We start from the raw sequence: 20,890 nt of genomic DNA, 5'->3' as shown, positions 1-20,890 counted from the left end.
GGGGATGAAGAAAATGTTCTGGAAACAGATAGTGGTGATGGTTGCACAGCATTGTGAATATACTAATGAACCACTGAATTGTATACTTTAAAATGGTTATTAAAGTGGTAAATTTATGTTGTGTGAATTTTATCACAATAAAAAAATACAGTCACATACATACAAAACTAAACAGAATTTACGGTATAAAGAAACAAATTTATAAATACAAATGAAAGTATAATTTGTAAAATACAGGCATGATGCATTTGATGGGCATCTAAGAGTGAATTTTTAGAGTGTTTCAAAAGCTCATTTGTAAATTAGTGTTTGGGGAACTGGAACTTGTTTTATGATGATTCAAAAATCACTGGGTCTTAGGAGGTAGTCAGGAAAGATTATATTCAAATGCTAGGAAATAATATCCATGCCCTGTTTCCTAATAGGAAACTAAAAATCTTTTATTTCCCACATTTTAATTTCAAGCTTTTTTTATCACTGTTATTTAAACTGATTGAGTATTTAAATGACAGCAGTATTTGTTAGGTGTTGTTTTCCTCTCATTTAAATATATAATTCTGAGATTTCTTAGTGAAAATTATATTTTGATAACTATGAGAACATTATGTTAGTAGATTGAATACATATATTTTATTATATTTATATATAATTTTTAAGTCTCATAATATTTGTGTTCTTCCATGACATTATTTCATGCATTAATTCAAGATTCTTTTGTTACCATCTTAATATGATGAAACTCCTGAAAACTATAAAGATTTTGACAAAACATAATTTAAAATACTTTTCATAACATATCTAAACTTTTTTCTTAATTGATATAAAATAAGTTGAACTTTATGTATGTTTAGAAAATTCTCTCTGAAAATGCCTGCAAAATACTAAGATCTATAGTTTGCCTCTGAATGGATTCTATTTTTCTTATTTATTCAGCAGGGCTATTATTAGTTAATAGACTGATTCTTGAAAAATGCACTGTGTATTGTTAAGTTTAACAAAGAATACCTATTTTTTTAAAAAAACTAAGACTATTTCATTAATTTAGAAGTTACGTTATCAAAAGAAACAGGGAGGAAGCATACTACCTATTCATTTATTTGCACATTAGTTTGTGTAATACATAGGCAGTGTCCCCATTCTTGGTCAAAACATACTTTTTCCTGTTTGTTTGGGGTTTTTTTGGTCCTGCAGTGCAGCTTGCGGGATTTTAGTTCCCTGATCAGGGATTGAACCTGGCCCCGGGCCGTGAAAGCACCGAGTGCTAACCACTGGACTGCCAGGGAGTTCCCCTGTTTCTTTTTTTGTGATTGCCTTTTCCAATTAGATAGCCCTTCAAAAATGGTAAAGAACATTTTGCATGTTTGTCTTAAAATTTAATATCTGGTGATATTTATTTATATTTTAAGAAGTCCTTGTTTCTGGACTGTATTATATAACCACAGTAGCATATATAAATAATTTGTGTGTTTTCTATTTCTTACAGATTCTACAAAGAAATTAAAAGACGTTCTTGAAGAATTCCATGGTAATGGTGTGCTTGCAAAGTATAATCCTGAAGGGGTAAAACCTTTTTTCTTTATTTAAGTTTCATATAGATGTTTGGAGGAGGGATTTCTTAATAAAGAGTCCTTGGAAATAGATATTCATATACAAAATGAAATTCATAATGAAATGCTATTCTGGAAGATACATTAAATGGTGTACTACTTTTTTCACCCAAAAGCATTTTTCTAATGAAAAGAACATTTCTATATTGTGTGCTTGGAAGTGTATAGATTATTTATAATACATGCTAGGTTCTTTTCCTAAAAGTCAGGAAACAGTTTTAGATAGAACGGGAGAGAAAGTGTGTCTGACTCTCACTCTATGACCTACAGATGTTAACCCCAAATGAACATTGGCATGGGGCAGGCAGTATTCCCTTGACTGAAGAAAGATTCCGTGATGGATATAAGTGGTCTCTTACTTTAAAGAGCAGGCTTGGATACAAAGAGAGGAATTTTTTCTCCTTATCTTGTTTTAGCCTGTTACCAATAAGCTTATGAATGTCTCCCTATAAAAACTTTATGTCCTGTCAATTGCTTTGAAGCACCTTGGTTGAATGAATGTCTTTCCCTCCCTAATTATTTGTTAATAACCTTGTCTTTAAGACAGGGTTAGCTGAGAAATGTTACATATTAAACGTTTGATCATCATTGCTGTAAGTTCTTTTGCAGCTTCACCAAGTGACAGTTGGGTTGTATGGGAGCTAAAAGAAACTGCCCTTTGTAGAAGACTCTTTTGCCTGGATGTATTATCTAGCCATTCATTAGATAGATTTGTTTGCTGATGAAAACGTGATCTGTTTTTTGTTTTCATTACCATTGTGGTTTTGAATGTTTACAAAAGCACAGTTCTTGGCTATCCTTAATATTTAACTTCTCTGGGATTCATAGAACTAATATTTTAGTCAAAACCGAATCTCTAAATTCTGACCTCAAAATGTTCATATTGTTTTATAATTTCCTTTTAGTATTTCCAGTACTTACTATTCTTACTCCAATATTTACTATTTTTCCTTCCATATTTTTATTCTGTCTGCATTCTGATACATAATTATACTTTTTAAAGCTCTTTAACCTAAGATTTATTTTCTTTTTAAAAAATAAAGTTAATGTTTAGTGCCTACAAATGATGCAGAAAATAGACAATTTAAAGCTACTCCCATTTGCCTATATCATGAGGGAAAAAAGCAGGCATCTGGCCTGCATTTTCCTCACATTTCATTTTCCTAGATGCTTTAGAGTGAGAGAAAGAATGTTGGCAGATAAATTGGTAGAACTGAAAATCTCAAAGACCAAGAAAGCAGGGTTGGAAAGGTAAAGATGACAGCTTTACTGAATTGCTGTAAGACCCCCAAAATTCATTAATATTTACATTTCCCAATCATAGTTGAAAACATGCATGTTATCTAATCTACATACAGAGAGAAAAACAGTTTTTTCCCCCTAAAGATAGCTGTCGGCTATAAATTCAGTTGGAATGTGATCTTGTTTGCTTCAATTATTTCTTATTTAAAGGACTCTCAAGACTTAGTCTTACTGACATTATATGTTTCATGGGGATTATCAATCACCATGTACTGGATTTATTGAGGTAATTACTAGATTCATTGTTAGACACACATATGATGTCAGCCTTTTCAATAATGTAATACCTCTCCATAAGTGCACAGGTCTGCTCTTGAAGTGCATTATTAAAATAATGAACAGTTGAAAAACAAAAAAGTTAGATCTCATTAAGACCCAAAAGTATTTCTAATTTAAGAGTGAAATCACTCTCAGATTTTAAAGCTGATAGGTATTTTCCCATCAGGAGAAAATTTTTAAGTTTTTATGAGTCTTTTAAACACTAGTATGTATTTTACAAAAGCCAATAGGAAATATTTAGGAATATTCAGTGTTTAGAAATAAATCTTTAAAGCCTAGAGATTCTGTTCAGTACATGCCTTCATCAAGTTTATAAAAGGTTACTTTAATAGTAGGAAATAATTCATACTGTCAACTCACATGTGCAGTTACCACTCTCTATTGACTGGTCAAGTTGAGCCCAAAGTAGGCATAGATGAGTGACTACCTAATCGATGTTCAGTTGTACAAGAAAAGTGATTAATCTAGTCTTGCTTTGGAGTAAATGACTAATACTTGGTTTTCTAAAATGGAGGTGGCTTGTATCATCCATATAAAATGTATTTACAAAGAGAAAACAACCTAAATATCTTTTAAAATTGCTTCTCCCCTTTACAAAGTAAAGCTGCTTAAATAGTAGATGCATTATTTTTCTTATGATTCACTTGAGCTACTGAATTATAAAAGCTCTGTGTATAAAAGCTTAATCCAATGAAAATGTGACCTGTTTAAGTCTATTTGAATAGAGGAGAAATATTGTGTAATATATGGATGACTCATTTATTTTTAATTCCTATGAGGAAATAAATGACAGACTCATAAAATATAAATTTAAACAATGGCTTTAAAGATTATTTAAGAATAAAAACTTGAGAAAAGTGTTGAGATAACCAAACAAATATGATTATAAAGTTTTTAAGTAAAGAAACTCATCTTAAGAAAAGTAAAATGGGGCTTCCCTGGTGGCGCAGTGGTTGAGAGTCCGCCTGCCGATGCAGGGGACACGGGTTCGTGCCCCGGTCCGGGAAGATCCCACATGCCGTGGAGCGGCTGGGCCCGTGAGCCATGGCCGCTGAGCCTGCGTGTCCGGAGCCTGTGCTCCACGACGGCAGGGGCCACAGCAGTGAGAGGCCCGCGTACGGCAAAAAAAAAAAAAAAAAAAAAAAAAAGAAAGTAAAATGACTTTCCCAAGATTAACCATCTAGGTTTGTGACAATAACTGTAGTTAAAATCTGGTTGTCTGGAATCCCAGTCTAAGACATTTCCTCTTCACTTAATTGGCTAGGCCATTACAATGAGAGGGAAGACCTGAGGAGATGAGAAGGATAAGGGGAAGGGAAAGGTATTTCACATACACTGAATGACATTGCATGTCATTGCAAGCATTACATTGCTTCTGTAATGAGCATAGCATTGTTCCATTGCACATAATTATTACTGACTCATGCCCAACAAGGTAAGAGATGCCTATTAGTTTCCACCTAATCTTATGTGGACAATATAAAGAGTATGATTACAGGTAGATTGTAGTGGCCATCCAGTCCTTGTGAGAAGGTTCATAGTAAAACACACTCAGAACATCTCAGATGTAACTGATTCATGAGAGTCATCGAATTTTATACTGTGAGAAAGAATCAGTTTGTCATTGCATATATAAATATTTTTTCCCTGGATTCCAAATTCCACACCAAATTATTTCATTGACATCTAAATAGATGGGAAGAAATTAAGCAGTGGCTTATGTATAGAAAGATATTTGTCTTTAAAGGGGTGGAGAGAGGCTGGGTATGTTATTCTAATAGAAGGAAATAGGAGTGGGGAATAGTATAATCGAATTTATCTATATATATACTGTTATATTTTCACATTCTTCTCTGGAAGGTTTTAATTCTACTGTATGTGTTATTCATTATATTTATCTCATGTCAATTAGAACTGTTTGCTTATTACATTCTAAGATTGATTGATTCAGTGATTCTCACATTTTAGCTGGCATCAGAATCACCTGGGGGGTCTTCTTAAAACAGAGGTTGTTGCCTCCTCCCCTTAGTTTCTGGAATGGGGCTCAGAATTTTCTGTTTTTATCAGTTTCCCAGCTAATGCTGAAGCCGCTATTTTCGAACCACATTTTTAGACCCATGGATCTAGGGTATGCTTTAAAATCAATCTGTAAACTTGACTTTTTAGTTAAATTATCAACAATATGAGATGATAAGTATAAATTATCTTACCTTAACGCATGTATTCTTTCTTTCCTTGCATGCGCAGAAACAAGACATTCTTAAACAAGTAAGACATTTTCTTTTCTATTAAAATCTGTCTTTTCTTTCTTTATTCTGATGTGAGCTATGAATTTCTTATCCGTATCACTGAGCTACACTTCTGTGCCAATAAGATTCGTATAATATACAATATTAACTGTAATACTTATAAAGTTGTAAGTGACTGGTATTTGTTTAAATTAAAGACTCAAATGGAGGAGCTGATACCTCAGTAGAATCAAAAAGGGTCCAGAGTGCCGGCTTCAGTTTTGTAGACCCTTGAACTTAATTTTGTAATTTTACCGAAATAGAATCAGGCTCTGGTAAAATGATCTATTTAATGAAAGTCTTAACTTATTATTTTACAGTGGGAGATTTAATAATTGCTTTTAAATGAGATGGATAAGGACTTTTTAATTGGTCTACAGTGCTGTTAGAATCTGTGAAGAAAATATGAGTGAAAAGCTCTTGATTTTAGCCCTCCTGGGAAAAAGAGCAATCCATCTGTTGTTTCAACCAGTCTCTCCTAGTAAAGTCCATTTTGTCAAGGAAGTTTTAGGTCCATAGTTCTGTTGGATCCCTAGAATTACAACACATTTTTGAGTTCTCTAAATGGAGATGTTTATATCCTGCTGGGAATATATCTTACTAAAATGCATGAGCTGTCTAAAACCATAACATTGTCTCCCTTGGACAATACTGGCTATGTACTAGTTGCTTCTTATTCACAAGTTTCCCTGTTGTTTCAATGACAACAAGCACTGCAGTTTCATCCCCAACATGTCCGAGTACAATTGATTACATCAGAACGATCTTGACTGACTTAGACACTCGTCCTACATACTACAGTCTCCTAGGATGAAGCACAACTGAAAAGGCAACTCATTGACGGTGATGATTTTTACCAGCCCCTTTCACAGGATGGCCTTTCCCTGATCTCATCCCTGACCTCTGTGGAAACCTACTAGCTCCCCCAAAGACAGTCTACATGAACTTTATGTTGTTAGGAGGCAACCCCTCAGAGTAAACAGTTGCTTTTATTAAGCAGGCCCTAGTTTTTAAAGGGCATTTGTTGAACACCTTACTCAACAAACACACCATTCTGCACAACCTTCATCCCTGCTCCAGGCTGTTTGAAAACTGGTGGCAAATGAGCGTCTTTTCTTGGGGTCAGTAGAATGAGCTTCTTCCTTCCTTTTCCTGGCTCAGCCTTTGTTCCATATGCAGTTGTTTAGTAGGGAAGTAATTTCAGTTGCAGAGTAGAAAGAATGCAGAAAGCTGAGGGTAGCCAAAAGGAAAAAGAATGAGGGCATGCATACTTATTACTCTATGTGTGTTCTTTGTTTATCAGTGTTCTGTGAGTGTAGGGTTTTCTTTTTACATTTCCTGTCATTAGATGATTCTTGGCCTAAGGCTGACTTAAATTTTCATAGCTCCCTGGGTGTACTCTATCTTTGTACTCAGTACTCTGTACTGGGTTTGTGTTATTCAGACAAGTGAGTTGCTTCAACCCCTTAATAAGAAACCTGGGATTTCAGAACCTACATTTTGTAGTGCTGCTGCCTAATGTATATTTTAAATGTCTTTAACAAGGATATTGACACTATTATAATTATTAGCAATGCTATAAACACCCTTGTATTGTAAGCTATAATTGTACTTCCAGAACCAAATTCAACCTTTACCATTAAAGAAAGCACCTGGAAAGTATAACAGAGAAAACATGGTCTTAGGGGTCTTAGGTTTCCAACTGAACTGAGTTCAAATCCATATCTGCCACATACGAGCAGGTCTTGGACAAGTTACTTCATCTCTCCTAGCCTGAGTTTGTTCACCTATAAAATGAAGAGAGTATTGTCTCTACTGAGTTGTTAAAAGGGTTAAATTCTAAAGTATATGCAAAATACTTAAGTCTCTGTCTGCCAGGTGTTCCATTGATGTTTTGAGGCAGTGGCTGTGAATCACGCTGTAAGGAGCAACACGATTTCATATGAAAGTTCTGGAAAATTTATGAAAGGTGAAAGGGAGAATATCTGAGACACACCCCAACCAATCCTGTAACCTTGATTTTCTCAGAGCCTCACTTTCCTCATCTATAAAGTAGTAAATATAACGCTGTCACTCTGATGTCTTTCCCAACGCTAAATTAATTTCCTTCTACCGTGAGATATGAGTGGAGGACATGACATGGGATTTGCTTCCCCTATCAGGCCTGGTTGCAATCCAGAGCGCTGTCCTGGCAGTAGTTATGGTGTCTGTTGTATTTGCTCCACCTCTCACAACTGCATAAATGCCAGGACAATTAGTTAGCAAGGAATGGATGTAACATGTTAACCAGTATTTCTGCTTCTCTTCCCTATTACTATCAGCACAATTTCAGTCATCTTCCTCCTCTTATCAAAGCTACAACCAGAACACAGTTTTGAAAACGTACCAGCAAATTGAAGAATAAAATGCCTACTACAATTGTTATTAACCCAATTTTGCCTTTGTATTACTTATTGTTAAATACATAGTAACTTTTATTTCGCCATGTTGCTTCAGTTTTTATGCCTTGATACTCAGAGAATTGCTCTTGCATAGAAAGGAACCACATCCAACAATTTGAGAAAATATTTGCATGGATACTTGTGAGATTAATTAGTTATGTCATAATTAAACAAATCAAGTTGAATAACTTCTTGCATGTTTCTTTTAATTGCACTGAGGATCAAATCTCAACATTTACCAAAAAAACAAACTATTTTATATCTCTGAAAACATCTAGAATTTGAGAACGGACCATCTGCTACATCTATCCTAAATTGAAAGCTTGGATTAATGATTTGACTGCTTCACGTGGCTAGGTGATATCTGTTACAGTTGATATGTCACAGCTGATCCATTTCTCCCTTAGTGTTCTGTAATAAATATACAGAAGTTTAACAATAGGTAAATATTTAGGGTATATAAAATACAATTATACTAATTGCTTCCAATTGCTTTCTCTACAGATGAGTTTTAAAAACAAGGTTAAATAATTTAAAAAATAAACTAGTAACTCTCCTGAGTTTAATCATAACAGCTAACTTTGATATGCAGTATTTAAACATTCTGTGTAGGTCGCTCTTTCATTTCTTTCATAACATTTATTAAATAATTTATATGAGTTAAAAATCAGTTAAAAATTTATATGAGTTATAAATAATTTATATGAGTTAAAAATAATTTATATGAGTTAAAAATTCAATAATTTATATGAGTTAAAAATCAGTTAGAGAAAAAGTGACGCTGGGATCTTCAGGTGATCTTTTTCACTTGTTCAGGGACAGGTAGAGCAAACTCTTTAGGTGCTTGCTACAACTAAAACTTATCTTAAGGTTTGTATGTTGTTTCTGTTTGTGTGTTTTCATCAATAGGAATAGTTTTTTTGAACAGAAGTACATTTAAGGATATTAGGGGAAAATAAATCTAGAGATTTATGTAGAATGGCCTAGAGTGTCTAAGGATTTTAAGGGTTTTTTTTAATAGTAAAGGAAATCATGAATGATATTCCTAAGATCAACGAGTTAAATTTTCCACTTAGGAAAATACTTCTAAAGCCAATGTGAACAACAGGCTTAAGTTAAAGAGAAGATCAGGTATGAGTTATTGAAGCAGTCCAATCAAATGACAAAAACTGGGAGGGCATTTGGGATTGTAATAGAGGCTGGGGGCAGAGTTAGAACACATTGCAGATATATGGTCAAAAGTAATAGGTTAAAAAAAAAGAAGTAATAGGTTACACTTAGTATGTCAAAAAGAGTTACAGTCAACTCAGTTTTCAAGATTGTGGAACTGAGTAGAGATAGTTATGCCATTACTTTTTATTTTTATACTTTATTTTATTTTCCTTTTTTCTCTAATGGCTAGTTTATTGATACACTAGTCAATACATTTGATGGTGATAAACCAGTTGTACTAGGTATGAATATTGAAAAATAAAAATCTGTCTATAGAATTATACTTTGATTAACTATAACATAGTAACCTTTGAAGTCAGAAATATTTAGATCCTTGGCACTAACTAGGAGCTTTTGGCTTTGGGCAATTTGCTTGACTTTTCTGAGCCTCAGCTTTCTGTCTATAGAATAGGAGTGTTAGTAGCATTTACTTAAGGGGTTATCGTGAGGATTGAAGTATAGCATACACATAACATATTAATACTTAGTGCAGTTCCTGGAACACAATAACATCTAGAGAGTTTCCATTATGTGCAACAAACATATTAAGCAAACACCTAATTTTATTTTTCCACTTACGGATAATAGAGTGTATCACTAACTATGAAGATTAAAAGGAGATATTGGAGGCTTTAAGAAAGAGTTTGGCATAAAAGCATGCAGTGGTGAGAGATAAATATACAGAAAGTGAGAAAAGCACTTGGAACAAAAATAATTGGGTTGTGTCCCAAATGCATTTATTGCATGTATGTTATATACTGGATATTGTATCTGGACCTGTGGGAGAAATAGAAATGGTTAAGATGATCTTTGCTATCAAAAAGTGTCAAACTATTAAATATATTTTCAAATTGCTGACAAAATGCTTCAACTCAGGGAATTCTTAAGCCCTGAATTCTTAAGTCTTTACCCAGTTGTAAAATGTCAATCCCTCACTCTCACATGCTGGCTGAGTATTTCCTAGTCTGCCTTCTACACCTTCCCATCTTGATTTTTCTCCCAATAATAACCCTGGTATATTTGGGCCTTGATGGATTAGAAAGAATAGAATTTATAGGATAGTATATATTTGAAACCTTTCCAAATTTTTGGTTATTTTGTTATCATTAGTTTTATTGATTTTATTTTATTTTAATCTACAATATTAAATATATAACCATATGCTATTATACTTTAAAATAATCTCATTTGAGATTTATTAAGTGAAACAGTATATTCCTGCTCAGAAGCTTTTTCTATTTATTCTGTTTCACAAATTCTTACCATCCTACCTGAATCAGTTTTCTTTGTTGCTAGATTTCCTACAAAGAGGTAATTGAGTGAAATTGTGCTATTTTGTTTCTTCTTTTTTTGCTATTCCAGTGTCCATACTTCAAATATATAAGGAGGACTTACAATGTAAAAGACACTATTTTAAGCACTATGTGATGCAGTGTTGTGTTGGATCTTATAGTCTAGCAGGGAAGAAGAGATACTTGTAATTCTGCCTGCACACATACCTTCATTAAGAGAACTCCCTTTGGAAATTTTCTTTCAAAATAAAGATGCAAGTAAGCAGTCATTAAAAACTGACATTGTTAATGAAAATTATATATGCATAGTTGTTCCCAAAATCTTTATTGAGTTTTTGAGGAGAAATAACTTTTAGAGCATATGGTGTGTGCCTCAGTAACAGCTCACAGCAGTTCTAGTGACAGCACTGAAACATAGGCAAGACAACGTCCTACTCTGTGAAAGTAGGACGGATTCCTGCTAAGTACAAAATGTAGTTGGATACAGACTCTTGATCACAAGATATACTGAAAATCACGATAAAAATAATCTGCTTAAAATTCTTCTAATCCATTATTTGTATTTCATAATTACTAAAATAACTTGGAGTAGCATTGTTTGTTATTCTTGCCATTTATCGTCTTACTGAAAAACATGTTTCTAATTTTCTCTTTACTGAGACTTAATAAATGTTAGTTTTAGGTAAAGACAAGTACAACTAATAAATTATGCACCTCTGAGGAAGTAAAAATAATTTCATTTGCCAAAACTAAGCTTTAAAAATCCAATGTGAAATTCACACTTTCACTTTCACTCTTTAACAGAAGTTTCTCCATGGCAGTTTTAGGAGACTATCAAGGAGCTCTCTGAAATTTGAAGTAATGAACAATAAATTGCAATACAAAATAAGCATAAACAATGAGACATTTAAAGTGCACAGTTTTCTTCTGAAAGTATTTTAATATAAAAAAATATGTATTTGAAATCTCAGGAAGTTAGCCATGCTACATATTAATTTATATACTTTGGTTCAGTGACCTTTACATCAATGTTCAATTTAATATAATTAGTTAATGATATAAATTAAACAGCAGAATTGAAATGGAAATGGTGAAAGAAAGCCTCTAATTTAAGTCACTGCCTACCTCATTTGATCAGAGTTCTTTTGCCCAGTAGCCAACAGTATTGTACACATAGCAGGTACTCAGTCCATACTTGCTGGTAAATGAATTAAAGTCATTTCTTTGTGAATGGTTTTAGCTAGTACCTTAATCTATAATAGTTCAACGATTCCTTTTTTCTTTTAAAGATCACTTATTAATCAGCTGTGTATACAAGTTTGTTAGAAAGTGTGAAAATTGGACAATCTTTTGTATGATATAAAAGTTATAAGATCCTATTATATAAAATGATCCTATTATATAAAAGAGTCTTATGATCCTATTATGGTCATATGATCCTGTTAAAATGTGTTAGACCATGTGATCTCCTGCTGCAATCCCTCCAGTAACTGTTCCTCTCTACCTTAAAACCATAATGCTTTATTGACTGTCTAGTACATGTTACAGGATCAGCCCCCATCCACACACCACCAAAGATCCTATCTCTCTAGTCCTCCCTCAGTCCTGCTCGGGACCCCTGCTTTTCCTCACTAGCTCCTACAGCAAATCCTCTACAACAGGACCATCTTAATACCTCAGGATATTCGCACCACCTGTTTGATTTGGAATGTTCTTTCTCCAAATGTGTACGAAGCTCTCTCCCTCATCTCATTTAAATCTTTATTCAAAGAACCAATTCTCATTTCCTAGTCCTCAGATTTAAAACTGTAAACACCCCTCCCCCATATATAAACCTTTCCTTCTTTATTTTTTTAGGCAACATTTAATACCTTCAGACACGGTACTTTTATCCTGTTTATTTTGGATTTTTTCTTATTCCCTTCATTAGAAGATAAGCTTCCTGGTGGAAGGAGTTTTGCATATATCAGTAACATTTTTACCACACCACTGAGAACAGAGCCCAGTACAAAGTGGATGTATGCATGATGAACATTTGCTGAATATGAGAAAATCTTCATCCCAAGACTGCCAAAATAAATTAAAGTAATGATAGAATGACGACATTTATTTTCATTCACTTTGAATCTACTTGGATGAATACTAGAGTTATTTCTTTAGTATTAGCAGGGATTTAAACACCAAGAAACCAGATGGTCAGATATAGTAATGAAAGGCATATAGAAATGTGTTTTTGGGTTTGTGCCAACTTGGCAACAACATCTGAGCAGCTTCCCAAGTTTGTATTCTTTACAGATTCTCTGTGTTATCTCCCTAAATAGTCTGTGCCTGTTCCTTCAGGAAAAAAAAATGAAAAAGCAGTTTTCAAAATTTTAAACATCATTTGATGTATCTGTCTTTGAGCTTACAGCCAGTTCGATTTTTGAACACTCATTCAATTGCCTGACCCTACTTTTTTCATTAGTGTTTCGATTGCTATGCATATAAATGATCTCATTCTATTTAAAGGTCACAGTCTTCAAAAACCAATGCTAATGCTGCTAGATGATAGCAGTAGAAAATAAGATACTTAAATTTCAAGATATTCTGCTAAATCATGAGATAAGGAAAATGTATAGATTGAGGACATTATCCACTTACAGAAATGTTTGGTACTTTGGACAGCATAGAATTTTAGAAAGGATTGGAAAATCTTTTGCTAATAAGAAAAAAATGGGTTAACCAGGAATGGCATTGAAGATTAATTCCTCAGTGAATCTGAAACACTGAAGCAGCTGCCTTTTGGCTCTGAAGAAGTTTGGGGTTTGCAGCATTTTAAGCTGTGTGTAATGACAGGAAATGTAAGAGAAAGGAAGTTTGCTGCCACCAATAATGTAAAGAAGTTGGAGGAAAAAGTTGACATCATCAGTAAAACTTCAGTCATGAATAGGATGACATCATCTCATGGAAATCATTTAAGAACTAGGGAAATCTTTATTCTATTCTTATGTCTATGATAAGTTTTTATTTTTTTAAAGTAAGATAATCTATTTTTAAAGGCTTGCTTTCTGAAGGCAGTAATTTGCCAATGTTGCCTGACACAGAAAAATTACAGCAAAATATCTAAGGCCCCAAAAACAGAGGGTTAGATTTGGAAAAATGCAATGAAATTCTAGTTTCTTGGACCAATAAAGAGGTGGGCAAATTAAGATAATGAAAAAACCCATCTAACCTCAAACAAGTGCTTCTTTTTACTTATTCCTTTTTTTCTTTTACTATTTTATTTCTTTTACATCCTATGTGTCCAAGGGTGCGTTAAGTGCTTTACGTCAATTTATTATTACGTTTAGGCAGCAATGCTGAACAGTTGATCTTATATGGAGGAAATTAAGGTGTAGTGATGTCAGATAATAAAACTAAGCTATTTTTTGACTGCTGAGCAAGGGAGAGCTACAACACTGGAGAAAATTCTGAAAGTTTTCCTGAGATCTGAAAAAAGTAGGACCAAGGAGAAATGTATTCCTTATTAAGAGGGATGTCATGCATTAAGTTCACTTCTTCCTTTTGGTTGTCTATTTTTCTGGTTTTCATCATGAAATCACAAGCACCAATTTCAAGGAGGTCCTATGTGGGTTATCACGCTTGGGATGTGGCAGATTTTTCCTTAAAAAGAGAAAATATGTTTCTTGCCCCAAATCACTCAGGTGGTGAGTGGAGGTATTGGAATATGAAACAAAATCGTTTTATTCTGGAGTCCTTGTTTTTGTTTTTGTTGGTTGTTTGGTTAGTTGTTGTTGTTTTCCTGCTCCCACATCAAACCCTTGGCTTGAAATAATTGTTTTAAAATATAATCTTATTATAAAGGAAGATTCAGAGAAAAAAATTTCAGCAATTATAGTCTTTGTTCACATTTTATTACCTGGTTTCTCAAAAAGCAAAGCAAAAAAAAGTGAAAAACAAGTAAAAAACGACAATTTTAAAAAACACCCACCAAAAAACAATGAACCATGTAATGATTTGTTAAATGCAAATGGAAACATTTAAGTTAATATGGTTTTAAGGCCCATTCGTCAAATACCCTTTGGAATTCTTCCTAACAAATCAAGAGGTTGGTATTATAGATGAAGAATTTGAGGCACAGAGAACTTAATAAATTGCCCACTGTCACACAGTTGGAAAGTGTTGGATCTGAGAGTTGATCTAGGTAGTCTGACTTCAAAACCATGCTCTGTCATCTGTTATGTTTCCAAACACAGTGCTGACTACAAAAGGGTACAGGAAGAAAAGCAACTATAAGTAACTTTGATTTTAATCACAATGCTTGTGAATGTTTACCATATAAATTTCCAATAACTTGGCATATAGCATTAACTCCTGCGTTCCCCATGGACCTTCTTACATGTTGAAGATTATTGACAAGTGTTGGTCACTCATCCAGCTGAGTGTGGATTACTTCTCTTTTGATACGCCATCCTGAGGAATCCTATTAGTAAGAATAGGTGCCCAGCTCAAGGCAACTTATTTGGATATACTAGTCTGGCTTCTGGCCTCATTTGTGTATTTTGAAACCTTGGCTTCATTCATTGTGGCAATTTGCTTTTTGAAAGTACTTCTGCTAATTGATGCTATTCTTTATATATTCATATTATTCACAGTTTTTAGTTTTGTGGTTCAGTCCTCTAGTAGAATTTACAATATTCTGTGGTGGAGGTGATTCATTAAATATGGAAGGAAATGAAGTCTTTTCACCGCCACCAATATAAACATCTGAAGTGCCCTTCTGAGAATTAATAAGCAAAACAAGACTAAGTTAAGTTTAACCAAAAATGTCAGATTAAGTTGTAGACAGAGTCTTGGAACCATTAATAAGTAAAGTGACGTTTTTGGTTTTGTTTTGTATTAGCTTGAGGTTATGTTAGGTACAGAAGCATACACAGTACATATACTTAAAGGGCATGCGATCTAATCTGCAAAAATTTACTTTCTCCTAATGATACCCCTGTATGTCTGATTCCCTTTTAGGTTTATTCAAAACAGTACAATAATAAAATTAGTTGTTCTCTACCACCTTATCCCAATATTTTTACATAGGAAAAATAGACTTTTTGTATCCAAAATATCAGTTTATGGAATTAATTTTATTCTCCTCTGCCAGGATTCTGTAAAAATTTAGGAGCATTAATCTGCCAAGTTTTATTTTTTCCTTATTTTTAGTTTCATGTCAGTTACGTTAAACTGGGTAATAAAAAAAGTGCCCTTCAGGGGCTTCCTATGAAGCCTATAGCGCTTGCAGTCTCTTGATCTGGACAGATGTGGCTTTATCTCAGTTTCTTCTCTGTAGGTTTCCTAGTCCCTTCAAATGGCCTACTGGATAGTATCCAGCACAGCTCCAGGGGCCTTCTCTTCCATGAGGTCTACAGCTATTTCCTAGGCAACGTTTATGCATTATTGTCCCTGCAGTCACAAGGAGGGTTGGCCAAGCCCAGTACAATACCATTTTCTTGTCTTTGTCCCAAGTACCTGTAGCCTTGTCCTCAGTTTCCCAGGCAGGAGTCAGATCCTGGCCCACTGTCCTCATTTACTTGGAGAAAGCAAGCTCTCCTAGTAGCTCCTGTGAAATCCTCTCATTAACTTGAGGATAGAAATGGCTCCCATCACCATTTCCCCACGTGGACATGGAGATTCCCAAAGTAGCAATGGTTCTTTGCATGTAAATGTCTACGCTTTTATAGTCCTGCAATGAGTAAGAGTAAGCATGGATCGTGAAGTAGATTTCTTTGAAAATCTGCATAGGAAGATTTAGAATTTCACTTTAGAATTTTATATCCATTCGTCTTGGTGTTAGGGTGAAACTTTCATGTCAACCACTTTCTCCAATTGTCGAAAACAATGTTCAGACAAAGAAGGGAGATGAGAGAAATACCTTTCTTTCTGAGTATTCATGACTCTCCATTGGCATCTTCACATAATTGTCTGATTTAATCATCATAACAACTTTACGGGATTGGGGATATTACACTCAATTTACAGAGGAGGAAATTAAGTTTCAAAGAGTAAAAATGTTAAGGCCACATAGATACTGTGGAAATAGAGATGTCTGAGTGAAAAGCTCCTGGTTTTCCTGCTCCATTATTTCAGGTAAGACATACAAATCTACTAACCAGTGTCAACCTAGGACTGACTGCCGGATTTACTTCTCAAATAGTTACCTTCCTTTTGTAGACTTGGATTTAAGAATGTTTGAGGTCATGTCTCCTACTAATGATTTTGAGCATAGCACAGAATCTTAACATTGGCTGAGTCTTAAAATATATGTTTGAATTTTTTTTCCAGACAATAGATTTTGAAGGTTTCAAGCTATTTATGAAGACATTCCTGGAAGCCGAGCTTCCTGATGATTTCACAACACACCTTTTCATGTCATTTAGCAACAAGTTTCCTCATTCTAGTCCAATGGTAAAAAGTAAGCCTGCTCTCCTCTCGGGTGGTAAGTTTAATTATTTACTTTAAAAATGTATGTAATGCAAAAACCTGAAAGGGAAAAATCATTGTAAGTTCTCTGTAAGCTGAGATGATTTGTTTAAAAATTACCTTTATTGCAGGATTTATCCTTTCATACTGAGACTGTGCAACTAAACATTAGAGAAAATATACTTTATCATTATTCATCACTTGTCATTTCAGTGTCTTAGAAGTCTATGTTTAGGTAATAATTTTAAGAGATACTTCCATCAAATATAGGAAAGTGCTCTTTTAAATGACTGGAATATATATATATGCGTGTATATATATATATATAAAAATATATATGTAGTCACAAGGAAGTTATGTAAAAACATAGTATTTAATATCATTTGTTCAAATTACCAATATACTTTCACATTTTTAGATTTGTAAACTCAGAACAGAGTTTAGATTTTTCTCTTAGATACTTAATTCAGTTTGTCACCATAGAGATGGTTGGTTCTCTCATTAGGTGTAGCTTTTTAGAGATGCCTAATGCATTACTACCTGTCACTAATTGTATCACTCTCCACACAGTCAGGAAAATAGAAATCTCACTATATTACTTTAGAAAATGTGCAACAGGAAACTGGTTAAACAGTGTTGGAGAGTTGAAAAAGTGAAGATGAGCACTGAGACACAGAGGTAGAACCACAGGAAGCAGATGCCTCCCCTGGGTTGGAGTCTTCAAAACCCAGAAGCTTGGAAGGAGGACCTCTAGGAGCTGGGAGGCAGAGTTGGGGGGTGGGTGTTGCCTGGCAGGTCTCACTGTCAGACTGCTGTGGAGGGGATCCTTCCTGATTGGCTCTGATAGCTCAGGAGCTCAGGGAGGAGTGTGCAGCCCTGGAAGTCAGACCTCTTACAGCATCACCATGGTCTGTGCAGGACTGAATGCGGGAGCTCACTGCGCCTTCTTGGTGTGGCAGTAAGCTGCCACGAGACTAGAGCGCCTTGCTACTGGCACCAGATGCTGGGACGGTGAGATGCTGGAGAGATCTAACAGATAAGTGCAGGTAGACCAGCAGGAACTTGTCCCTTCTCCCTCCTCCCTTCTCTTGTCTCTCTAGTGCCCCCTGTGAGCCCAACAGGTTTCTATCTGGCAATGGAGAAATATAGTCTACAGCAGTGTTTCCAAAACTCTTTGATCTCAGGACTCTTTTAGGCTCTTGAAAATTATAACCACATCCGCTGCTGTGTTGCCATATCATGTCAGGTAGCCCCTTGAAAAGTCCACTGTACACCCATGAGAGACTGAGAGTGAAAAAAGCAAATGATATCTCAGAGTCATCACTGATAGCATTTTGACCTTACAGATCCCCTGAGAGGGGATTAAGTATCCCGTGGGAGCCTCTGGTCGAGACTTCCCGTCCTAGCGTCACAACATAGGATATCGAAGTGTGGGTAAAGAGGTGAGGAGAATTTTACTAATTAGCACTCTAATAAATAAAAAGCTTAAAACATATAATTAAGAAATAGGTGATTGAGCCAGAAACAAAACTTGGGCAATCTGATGAAGAGTCCACACTATTAAGCCTTATGTTGTGCTGCTTCCCTTTCTGTTAATGGAGTAAAATATTTTTCCTCGAGCAATCACATGTTGATCCAAGCTTTTTAAAACAGATGATCCCTTCAAAATATAGAGCAATTAATATGCTTATAACCTTTAACTACCCATCAAATATTTTTTGTTCCTGGAATGATTCCCCTTATACCATGAACTGAGAGGACTCCCCACACTTGCTGTTTTCTCTGAATGAGTTCCGTTTAGTTTGTCCTAAAGTGTGGTTTCAGAGCTTACAAGTGTTCTGGGCTGAAAATTTTTATATGAGACAGGTTTTTACTTGGATCTAGAAATGAAAACTTCTGTGTTCTCCATTTCATGCTATAAATGGATTGCATATTCCTTAGAAATAACAAAGTTGTCCCTTATTTAAATTTACATGAAGCAATACTGTCCTTGGGAAACACTGTCTTCTTTAAGAAGACAAATACTGTCTTGAGGAAGAAGGGGGAACATTTTTTGATATGTTGTCTCTCTGAGTCAACAGACTCAAACTAATTGTGTCACACTTGGAGGAAAGAGACAATCTAATTACTTTGGTAGTTTTATAAGAAATTCAAACCTCAAACCCTCTTTTCTTCAGATAGCACATAGTAAGTACTACGTAGAAGATACCAAATTTACAAGGAGTAGAGATCAAACCATGTTTCAAAATGGGAAAAAAAAATAAGGAATAACAAATAGTACTTCTTTTGGGACAATCACACATCCTGCATAGACCTACTTGAAAGGAATTGTAAGATAGGCTGCGTAACCCTCATGCAGCAATAATAAATTAAACTGTGATGCCTTTTCAAAGCGTGGCCTCCACATTTTAAGACATAGGTGCATAGTGTCCTTTGTAGGGCTGTTTCTCATCCTGTGTATTTTCAGAATTACCTTTGATAGTGGTTTTTATTCTGGGAAATAAGGAACCCTGGACAGTAATAAAATTTTCAAGGCCTGGGGTAGCCTTGACTCAGAAACTGAAAGATAAATAGATTTTTATTCCTAGAAACTTGCTTTGCAATAATCTAAGTTATCTACGCAAGATGTATTTGTGGTTGAAAAAAATTACAAATTAATTTTGAATAAAGAGGTGCTATATAATCTGCTTTGTTTATCTGCTCTGAGAGTTCACGTATTTCATTACCACATTACCATCAGGAATATGGTAGCCATTCTTGATTCTGTACCTCAATTGAACAATAAAGGTTTCTCAATAAGAAGACAAACTTTTTAAAGGAAAAAAATGTTATTCTTGTTAATGAACAATGATCACATATTTGGTAAAAGTAAAGCATTTAGTTTTTATAGAATAAAACATTTAAAAATAATTATAAATAGGTATAAAAGTTATGAGTGTGTATGTAGTTGTGTTTTGTTGAACCTAATGATCCATCTGGCATTTCATGTAGTGGATTATGTATTGTTTTGGAACATTTTGTTTCCGTTAAGTGCTTCTTATCCCCTATTTAAATATAAGATGATTAATTCTGCTGTTCCCATGTTGGTCTTTTAGTTTTTAAATATATCCCCAATATACCATCTTTCCAGCTTTCTTATAACCTTTTCTGCTTCATTGTAAATCCCAAATCCCTAATCCTAAACCTCTCTGCTAGTCCAACAACCAATTTCTGATCTTAACTTCATCCCTAGAATCTATCACTTGAACTATTATCTTTACAGAAATGTTTAATTATTTGGAATCCTTTTTTTTTCCGCAAGTGGCTCACAAACCCTCAACCATGGATCACTGTCATGATCCCATATTTCAGTCCCTGCTATTTGCACACGGAGCATAACCAGGGAGAAATCTCATAAATATGCATGCAGGTTGTTGTCACTACACATTCCTAACACCCAGTATTAACATGGCCTTAACACCTCTTCAGCTTTTAAAAAAATCTATTCTGAAAAGTATTTATTCTTGATACTGTCTCCTAGATCAATCAGGTTAAACTTTTTAAACCTCCTTTAGTTTATTCATCTTTCCCCTCACTCTCAACAGATGCCATTTTTTTTCACATCATACAAAAAAACAGGTGCTGTCTAAAATAAAATGCTCAATTGTTTCCCACACAACCCAAAACGGTTTATTCAGCTCACAGAGAATGCATATTACTATATTCCAGATGGAGCCCTTCATCTGAGTGAGTGTTCCATAAGGAGTCAAACTAAGTGGATTGGAAAGTCAAATAATTATATTCTACCCAACTCTGCTTCTATTCCTATCTTCTTTCTGGTTGAAAGGAACCTGAGTATTTATCAATTTCCCTACCCTAAAATCTTGGACCCTTCCTACCCTTCACTGCCTCACTACTTAGGTTTAGTTAATCACAAAAAGCTATTACTCGTTGTAACTTCTTCTCAAACATTCTGCCTGTGTCAGTTTGATACATCATTGTTTGTGTCCTAGACTATCAGTTAGCATGACTCCCAGCCA

The 20,890-nt window shown here is 34.7% G+C and overlaps 1 protein-coding gene across 6 annotated transcripts in view; it reads left to right on the top strand.

The window, feature by feature from the left end:
* DGKB (diacylglycerol kinase beta) overlaps nucleotides 1-20,890 on the top strand; it is a 648,769-nt gene that overhangs the window by 92,676 nt on the left and 535,203 nt on the right. For 3 of the 6 annotated variants that reach the window (XM_060156128.1, XM_060156126.1, XM_060156124.1), the window contains exons 2-4: nucleotides 1,484-1,560; nucleotides 5,436-5,456; nucleotides 16,734-16,887. In XM_060156128.1, coding sequence (XP_060012111.1) covers nucleotides 1,484-1,560; nucleotides 5,436-5,456; nucleotides 16,734-16,887 — 252 coding nt within the window. The remainder of the gene's footprint in view (nucleotides 1-1,483; nucleotides 1,561-5,435; nucleotides 5,457-16,733; nucleotides 16,888-20,890) is intronic. The other 3 variants (XM_060156129.1, XM_060156127.1, XM_060156125.1) reach the window with 1 other exon arrangement.

The sequence above is a fragment of the Lagenorhynchus albirostris genome, chromosome 8 (genome assembly GCF_949774975.1).
Source record: "Lagenorhynchus albirostris chromosome 8, mLagAlb1.1, whole genome shotgun sequence".
NCBI lineage: Eukaryota > Metazoa > Chordata > Mammalia > Artiodactyla > Delphinidae > Lagenorhynchus > Lagenorhynchus albirostris.
The sequence above is the reverse complement of the archived record's forward strand: the minus strand, read 5'-3'. Positions and strand labels throughout refer to the sequence as shown.